This window comes from Pyxicephalus adspersus, chromosome 9, assembly GCF_032062135.1.
Source record: "Pyxicephalus adspersus chromosome 9, UCB_Pads_2.0, whole genome shotgun sequence".
NCBI lineage: Eukaryota > Metazoa > Chordata > Amphibia > Anura > Pyxicephalidae > Pyxicephalus > Pyxicephalus adspersus.
In genome coordinates, this window is record NC_092866.1 from 46,107,609 (window position 1) to 46,117,312 (window position 9,704).

At 39.8% G+C, this 9,704-nt stretch overlaps 2 protein-coding genes across 2 annotated transcripts in view; one reads left to right on the plus strand and one right to left on the minus strand.

Moving 5' to 3' along the window:
- MRPL21 (mitochondrial ribosomal protein L21) overlaps positions 1–4,249 on the minus strand; it is a 20,645-nt gene extending 16,396 nt beyond the window's left edge. Inside the window, exon 1 of the mRNA XM_072421816.1 lies at positions 4,099–4,249. Coding sequence (XP_072277917.1) covers positions 4,099–4,249 — 151 coding nt within the window. The remainder of the gene's footprint in view (positions 1–4,098) is intronic.
- The window catches only part of IGHMBP2 (immunoglobulin mu DNA binding protein 2), a 29,210-nt gene continuing 23,739 nt past the window's right edge, over positions 4,234–9,704 (plus strand). Inside the window, exons 1-4 of the mRNA XM_072421536.1 lie at positions 4,234–4,424; positions 5,927–6,096; positions 7,777–7,969; positions 8,825–8,922. Coding sequence (XP_072277637.1) covers positions 4,354–4,424; positions 5,927–6,096; positions 7,777–7,969; positions 8,825–8,922 — 532 coding nt within the window. The 5' untranslated portion in view covers positions 4,234–4,353. The remainder of the gene's footprint in view (positions 4,425–5,926; positions 6,097–7,776; positions 7,970–8,824; positions 8,923–9,704) is intronic.

The window sequence follows — 9,704 nt, forward strand, 5'->3', positions numbered from 1 at the left end:
GGAGCCTTGAGGGTCCTCAAGGTACTATCCAAGGTGCCTGTGAGGAATATACTGCATTCATCTAGTAAACATACTATTGCCTAAAGCTTGCCATGGGGGAATGGTTTCACAAATGTATATATCCTAACTGAAGATATCTTATCTGACTTTTGTTTGTTTCAGTGAGGGAACATATCCTCATATAATGTTGCCATCAGACAAAATGCAATAAATTCGATGCATAAGGTGATATTTTGGTGGTTTAAAATAGTTACATGTTTCTTTCTAAAAGTTTCTAATGGCTTAAAAATTATTTTCAGGGGTATTTTTAAGTTTGTCAAATGCTTTTTTGATGGATGCCAAGGGCTTTTAATTACATTTGATTGGTTTGTGCTTCTGTTTTTTTCTTTTTTGGGTGTATGGACATACACACATCCAAATATAGCTCTGACATATAGTACAGCACTGTACAAAGATCACTGGTGCACTCCTATGAGACTCAGTCATATGTATAACAAGTTTGGTTGAAATGTCTTTATGCGCTTTTGAGTGATGGTGGAACATACATACATACAATTTTATACATATAGATTTTAGTGGAATTTAAGCTAAACTTAAACTAAGCTAAGCTTAACTAAACTAAAGTAGTCGTAACCCAAATCATAAAATGCTCATGCAATTGTCAACATGGTAATTTAATGAAGTAATAAATAAAAGTAATTTTCAATCTTTTTTTTAGATCCACTTAAAAAAAATAATCAATATTTTGCTGTCTTGGCTGAGGCATTTCTTGAGTGACAATACTCTGTCCACTAACTGCTCTTCTGCCTTGTGTTTCTGCTGGAGAATATAATTATTCATTCAATTATTTAATGTGAAGACATGCATCACTATCAGCAAGCTTGCCCTGAAAAATGCAAATAAAAATGTTTTCTTGGTCACTTGATACATATTGCTAGGTATACCCCCCACCCTTTCATTCAGAACTGCTGTAATTCTCTGTGGTACATATTGGGGTAGCAAGGTGGCTCAGTGGTTAGCACTCTGGCCTTTGCAGTTCTAGGTCCCAGGTTCAAATTTCGGACAGGACTCTCTCTGCATGGAGTTTGCAGGTTCTACCCGTGCTCCCATGGGTTTCTTCCAGGTGCTCCAGTTTCCTCCTACATTTCAAAAACATGGAGTTGGGTTAACTAGCTTCCCCCCAAAATTGTCCTTAGGCTGTGGAAATGACATGACTATGGTAGGGATATTCGATTGTGAGGCCCTTTGAGGAACAGATAGTGACATGACTATGGACTTTGTACAGTGCTGCCTAATGTCGGTGCTATTTAAATACTTTGTAACAATATTGACACAATATTTTCACATGGCTGCTGCAGTTTTGTTGGCTGCATATCTACCGTGTTTCCCCGATGATAAGGCATCCCCATCAAATAGGCCACCCCCCGATTTTTGCTCAAAACATTAAAATAAAGCACCCCCCGCAAATAAGATACCCACCGATACCTGTGTGCCACTGTGTGACTCCCCGATGCTGGCTGCAGTGCAGAGTGAAACTGAAAGTGACTTCAATGGACAAGCAAGCTGCTGATCCCTGCCCTAACAGAGTCAGTTTACCCAGCCATAGAAGCCAAAAAAAAGTGAGTCAGTGAACAGAAGGGGACAATGAATGGCACATGAGTGATCAGAAGGGGACAATGAATGGCACATGAGTGATCAGAAGGGGACAATGAATGGCACATGAGTGATCAGAAGGGGAGAATGAATGGCAAATGAGTGATCAGAATAAGACATCCCCCTGAAAATAAGACCTAGGGCATATTTTGGCATTTCAAAAAATATAAGACAGTGCCTTATTATAGGGGAAACAGGGTATGATGTAAATATATTGTTCTATCAAATCCAAAAGCTGCTCAATTGGAATCTGGTGACTGTGGAGGTTGATTATAGCAAAACTAATTGTTATGTTGAAGAAACCAGTATGCGATGATCTGAGCTTTGTGACATGGCGTGTTATCCTGCTGGGAGCAGCCATCAGAGAGGAGTACACTGCAGTCATGAAGGGATGACAGAGCAACAATACCAAGGATGCAGCATTTATGATGCTCAGTTGGTACTAAGGGACCCAAATGTTGATACAAGGCAGGATGGGTACATGCTTTCATGTTGTTGAAGCCAAATTCTGACCCTACTCTCCAAATGTTGCAGTGGAAATACAGACTCATTCGACCAGGCAATGTTTCCTAATCTTTTCCTGTAAAATTTTAGGCTCAGGTGCCTGATCTTTGCAGACAGTGGCACCTGGTGTGGTCCCCTGCTCCTGTAGTCCATCTGCATCAAGTTGTTGTATATTCAGAGAAGCTCTGTACACCTAGGTTGGTGGTTATTGGTTACATCCTTTCTATCAGCTCCAACCAGTCTGGCCATTCTCCTCTGATCACTGGCATCAACAAGGCATTTCACCCAGAGAACTGCCACTTACTGGATATTGCGGCTCTTGCGGCAATCAAAATATATTATTCATAGCATATATATGAATAAACATATACATTTTCAGGTAAGTGATAATAAACACAAATACGTCAAACGTAGCAAAGTGCTTCCACAGTATGGATCTTCCCCATTAACATCATGGGGACTATGCGGGTTATTGACCCGTATGCTAGACATAACGGTTTCTAAATAAATTCTTCTCCGATATATATACACAAGGGGTCCCAACCACCAGGCTGTCAGCAGTGCCAAAGCAGCAAACACACTGGCTTGTGGGATTGGCTAAATGAAATGACAGAGGACACAGATCCTTCCTGCCGCAGCAAAGAATCCACCTGACAAGGACGGTGCTCTTCCCCTTGGACTGGTTTCAAGCAAATTTTTCCCACAGGAAAATATTTCCTTGTATGAAACAAGTCAGTGGTGGAATGAAATGTTGAGGACTGCTGTATATATCAAATCTTTAATTTTAGATACAGAATGATCGTGAAATATGATTGGACTTTGTGTTTTATTTCTCCCATGGAAAGCACTTTCAGTCTCTTGGATTGTAAGCTCTTTGGGACAGGGTCCTCCTCTCCTCCTGTGTCTGCATCTGTCTGTCATTTGCAACTCCTATTTAATGTACAGCTCTGTGAAATATGTTGGCACTATATAAGTACTGTTTAATAATAATGATAATGTGCTTTTTCTGATTTTCCAGTGATGATTGTATTACTTTGTATGCTTCTTGCTCCAGTTCACATTAATTAATCCAGTTAATAGTTAGAAACAAAATAAAATTCTCATTCACTTTATGATCAAATGGGTTTCTTTTACTTACTATTTTCACACCATTGACCATACTATAAAGAATTATAAGTCTACATACATCCCATGGGAACCCAGCAGTAAAAACTTTTTTTAAAGAGAACCTGTCACCAGACCATTTGTCTTCATTTTCCAATAAGATTGTTATATGTATTAAATGCATAGTATTTACTTTGTAAAACCTCCCTTGCTCTTAGAATGCAAGCTCTTCGGGGCAGGGTCTTCTCCTGTGTCACAGTCTGCATTTGTCTGTCATTTGTAACCCCTATTTAATGTACAACACTGCATATTATGTTGGCGCTATATAAATCCTGTTCAGTAATAATAATAGACATTCGGAAACCCTAAGACCACTGCTGGAGATAGGGCCCCTATTAAGAGAATAGCAGTGGCTCCAAATCCCCTCCCCCCTCTTCATATTTGCCCCGGCCCCCCAATGACAGAATAGCAGAGGGTGAAGCCCCCACTTCATAGTTGTCCAGGACCCTAATTTATTGGAATATTTTCAATACTACACGTGCAGAGCTTTACTAAGACCCCTCAGATGCTGTGTTAAAGATCTATTATTTATTATAAATTAATAATTCATAGAAAAGAGAACACTGCAAGTATAATCCTCTGTGCCTTTGGTTGGTGACAGGTTCTCTTTAAGTCTCAGTGTGCAGCATGTATACAAGTGACTGTATTGTGTGATAATGCAAGGTGACCTCACATATAATGACAGCTTCCCAGCTCTACACATAGCTGAATGACCCCCATGTGCTGTGTGAATGTCACTCAGCTGCAGGCCTTGTACCCACCCTCCCTCTCCATTACCTGCAGCTCCGATACACCGGGCACTCAGCACGCCACGCACCAGCTGCCTGAACCCTGCCAGAGCCATCCCGCACAACCTTCCGTACACTGCACCGTGCTGCTTCCGTACAGAGGAGCAGCGCGCAACACAAAATCCAATCCCCGGAAACATAACTCATACAGCAGGTTCCGCTTACACAGGAAACGTCAGGGAGCATGTCTTACAGTGAACAAGGGTTTGACAGCTGCCTGAGAAAATAATCTCTTGGAGTCGTAATGGAGGAGTTTGTAAAAACGCAGCTAGAGCTTCTAAAAGAAGAAAGAGAAGCTGAAATTGAAGAGACGAGGTAAGAAAGGGGAAGGCTTTTCAGGTGCACACAACACTATATGTGAATGGTAGCTCAGTGCTTGCCATGTATACATATAAAGGGCCAAGCAGCTGTGTTCTTAGCCTGTAAGAAAAACTAGTAAATAATAAAAAAGTAACTTACGCTAAAATATTTTTTTTTCACATTTTGTATTGAGGAAGGCATGGTTCAATTCCTAGAAAGGTGTTTGTTTTCATGTCTGGTCCCATTTGGGAAATTTTCTTACATTTCCTGTTCATTACATACAGCAGGAAGTGACGGGAAATATGTGCAAGGTACAGGCTGAGGTTGTGCAGTGTGTTGTGGTGCCAATCATTATTAATGGCACCCCAGTGCACCTTATGGGACACTACAATACATAATACAATACACTGTATGCTACAAGGACTACTGCGTCCAAATTGCTTGCTGGTTTAGAATAAGTTGCCTTTACGCATGTGAAATATTGTCCGCAACAGTGTGAATCCAGGCTGTGGCCACTGGAACATTTCCCTTTTGTTGTTGTGCCAATGCCAGTGTTTGGATTTCATAACTTTTCCCTACAAACTCGTACTTTATAAAATCGCTGCTGCAAATGTAAATCCACAAAGCTCCCCATAGGTGAAAGGAGTTGTCTGTAGCTTCCGATCTGCAATTTTTGATCATTTTCCCACGTCGGACTCGAAACACAAAGGTGAAAGTTTGTTGTCAGCTAAACCATTCTTTTTCTGAGCCTGTCAGAGACTGTTATTTACCAGGAACGCAGTAAATTCCTTTTTTATTTAGCAGGTGTATGGAATACATTTTCATCATCCAGAATGCAAATCCAGTCACTGGCCTCCTGCTATGATTAGCACAATAGATGGCTGCAGACTGGAGAATATTTTATATATCTTGGTACACTATTGGGGCTTCCTTCTGTCGCATAGGGGCGTGTAGATCACCAAAACTTTTACTTTACGTAAAAGGGCCGATAACCCTTTTATATCAAATAAATATATCCCTTTTTTTTCTGAAAAGACACTTTAAAAAAAAAAGGATAAGCCCCTCCTCTTCTGTCTTTACCACCACGACTGTAAAGACCAAATGGGAGTGCAGAGCCTCCTGGGGTATGGTGACGTGAGTTCTGCCTTCTGGCTGCTCTTGCTGCTCATGCCTGATCTCAGGCATGCGCAGAAGGGCTTTTTCCTGAAATGGGAAAAATGCTAATCTCACGCATGCACAGCGAGATCGGCAATCTTTTTTTCCCCATTTGCAGCAGGCTACATCACCCAATTTCACTATTGCCCATTGCAAGATTGGGTGATGTAGCCAGAAGAAGAAAGAAGGAAGATGGCAGCACCCCATGCAACCTCTGTGCTGTGACAAAGGCGGGGTGGCGCAGGACCCAATCAAAGACAGCTCCGAAAGGATCAAAAGGATCTGCAGAAGTAATGTTAAGTGTGATTTTTTTATTTTAAGTTTAGTTCCACTTTGAATCATCCTTTTGTTTTTATCTGCAGGGCCTGGCAGGAAAATGTTTCGTTGAAAGAATTACAGAGGAAAGGAGTCTGTCTTCTGAAGCTACAGGTAGCAAACCAAAAAACAGGGCTTTATGGACGCCTTCTGGTAACCTTCACACCCAGGAAATATGATGCTGAAGCAGTGCTGCCAAGTAACAGCTTTGGATCAGGTACTTAATGTGTAACCATTTTTGTTTTTACATCTGAACTGATTGGGTATGATTTATTACAGCTCTCCAAGGGTGGAGAGGATACTCCTTTATCAGTGAAGCTGGGTGATTCAGCAAACTTGGAATGGATCTTGTCTAGGATTGAAAACATTTGCTAACAAATAGCAAATGACTTTTGAAATACATTATAAAGTGTATCCTCTCCAGCCTTGGACAGATTTTCTAAATCAAGCCCATTATGTCTGTAAAATGGGTCTAAACCCTGGCGTTATTCACTTGTACCCCCTTCGGTCGTTGCCATCTTCTCTTTTATTCTCTTCTGCATTCCGATCTTTGGCCTACCATCATGGCCTATTATCATCATTGTGCTGCATATAGTCTAAGCAGAGCTGGGATAGGAACCTAACAAATCACCTGTTACAGGTTGCCTGAAAAAACTGCAAAAGGGGGTGGATAGAAGACCAGTCTGCCTGCTCACAGAAGGAAATCAGCAGTTTCTGGTCTTGTTTTACTGGTTTCAACATGGGTTACTGCACAAAAATATACAAAGCACACATGATTTGAGTAAGAATCCATATGGCTCTTATATTTAGACAATATCTTCTTATCCTAGAGTTCAGCTGTAATTTTTGCAATATATCCAGCAGAAAGAGAGGATCCTGAAGAGCAAAGTCTTTAGGAAGCAGATTCACTAACTGCACATGTGGCGCTTACACTGCATTCTAGTCACAATAGGCTACTGAGAATTCATATTAAGGTTAATTAGGCTCCAGTCCTGAAATCAATCTCACTTTGCAGTGCGGGAAACAAGAGTGCAATCAGCCTATTCTGAATTATATGGCATGTGAAGCAAGAATACAATTTGTCTGTTTCTGGGTGTTCAAAACAAGAGTTCAATCTTTCCCTCTCTATATACATATATAGCATGCAAAATTAAATCATAGAAAAAACACCTGGGCTCTTATGTAGATTTTGAAAAATACTACAAATTTGATAGTTTGTAGCTTTATGACTTTTAGGCTTTGTTCAGATTGGTCATTGAGGTTACCGCTTCCTTATGCCGGTGAATGTCTGCCTCAGGGCAGTTGTTACCAGTAAACAATAGAGAATGAATGGAAGTGGCATAGTAGTATAATACTCTCTGATCGCCAACAAGAAGGAAATTTATTCTTCCCAGCTCACACAAGGGGAACGCTTTCTGGCTGATCTTTTCCTAACCTGCCCACAATAGTTTTTTTTCCACTGCCTACCTCTATAATTAATTGAGATGCCCTTAATATCTTCTCTAACCCACAATCAGGAATGTAATCCCCTGAGCATCAAAGGTTTCACATGTCTACCTCCTGGTATGATTATTAATTTATATACCCATCTCCACTTCCCCCGAGGAAGCTAAATCATCAAAACACATCGGAAAATGAGACAACTTGCCCCATACGCTCATATATGTTTTTTTGGACTTACCTTTATACCCATTATACCTAGTTAGGTGACACAAGCAAGGTGACACCCATGCATATGGCAGTTATAGATGCAGATCATCATTGACATCCTCTGAATTTCTCTCTGACTTACCAAATCCTATTTTATTTTCAGGAAAAAATATTCTTGCTGTCTGTCGGGGATGTATGGGGAGTTATTTAGATTGCACTTATCCATTCTTATACTTCTCTTTTACAGGGGACATTGTGGGTGTTTATGATTCCAGTAGTCCAAGTGAGCCTCTTGCTACTGGCATTGTGTCTGGCATCACACAGAAAGTTATCCATGTAGCCTTTGATGAAACTCACAGTGATGCTTTAAATTTTGGCAGTGATAATACATACAGGCTTCTGAAGCTGGCAAATGATGTAACATACAAAAGGATAAAAAAGTAAGTGACTTTATGTTTATTTCATCCCCTTTACACCTATAGTATGCATATTGTTGGCCTTTTTACCTTTTCAAGTATGAATCGATTAGTTTAGATTCTGGGTTTTTAAAATGGTATTTAACAACACGGTTGTATAATGGTGGGGCCTTACTTTTCAGGCATAGGCATGTATACTGTCACTCATTTGTATTCACTCCTTGTTGAAACAGAAATAATATTATTGCTTCTATGGAGGCTGCTTTTTGCTGCCCACGCTAAGAAATGAAATGAACAACCAACATTCTGGTCTTCTGAAGTAACATACAATTTTTGATTATGTAAGCCTTTTTATTTTGTGCACAAAGTCCTGAAAAGACTTGAAATACACTTCTGGAAAATAAATGTTGCTCCAGGGTCCATCCTGTGTAAAACATTGAGACTATCTGGTCCTGTTTTTAGTGACACAGAGGTTTGAGTAGGAGACATCTTTAAAAATACATTCAACATCTCAATGCCCCATATCATGTGGATTATAAGATGCCAAGAATTTTTGTGGACTGTCTTTATCTGTATGTCAGTGGACGCTACTTAGCAAAATGAGTCTGGAGGTTATACAAGCATACAAGCCCTTTGATGCTCATTGAAGGGGTTTATAGAATAGCTGTAGTATATGTGCTAAAAAAAGAGACTTTATGTGAATGTGGCATTAGAATGTAAGTGGAACACATTAAACCTATATCGTTTTTTATTCTGCATTTTCTTTGTGTATATTTTGTGTTCAATACACTGCATCTTTCTAATCTAAAAGTAAATAAGAGATAATTTTACTTTCATTACATTTTTTCTTGTACTTATTGCTTCTTGATTGATCTACAGGGCCTTGACCACACTGAATCAGTACCATGGAGGACCTGCATCTCATATCATTGATGTCTTTTTTGGATCATCTGAACCAAGCAGTGCTGGGTTGGCAAGTAAGAACATCATTTAGATGTATTTGTTATTATCAGGGCAGAAATTGCAAAGGAGAGAAGTAAGGGTAATGAAAAGTTTAAAACAGTTAACTTTCCCAGAGAAAATACTTCACTAGTCTCCCTCTAAAACCAAAGTCATCTCTGCTGTAGGAGAGAATTGGTTAGTCTGATTCTCTTCTTTAACAAATACCATGGGCCTAATTTATTAAATCCAGCAAACCTAAAATTGGATCTGGTCCAAGATTGAAAACATTTGCTAACAAATAGCAAATTACTTTTAGGAAATCCATTCCAGGTTTGCTGGATCACCCAGGTTCACTGATGAAAGTGTATCGTCTCCAGCCTTGGCGAGCTTTAATAAATCACGCACCATGTGGTTAAACTCCTGACACTATATTTTAAAATGTCAATTTAAAATCAGTGGAACTAGACTGGTAGTGGGAGCTATAACTATTGAATGGATGCCTCATTGTACCTCCAGCTCATTCCTTCCAACCTGTTCAGGATCACTATTGATTACTGAGAATCTGTTTTGAGGTATAGTTAAAATTTCAGTATACTACATTCATGAAGAAAAATGGCAGCACACGAGAAACATCCTATTTCTCTGTGTGCCTCTGCTCCTCAGTCCTGTATAGTTTTTTTGATGCATGAAACTATCCAAGTTCAGGTTTCAGTAAATGTGAACACGACAAGTAGGGATCAAGCGTCAAGTCGTTTCTTAAATTTAATGAGCCTACAGAAAAGCTTCTTCATAGTAAGAACTGTAAAACTTTGGAATA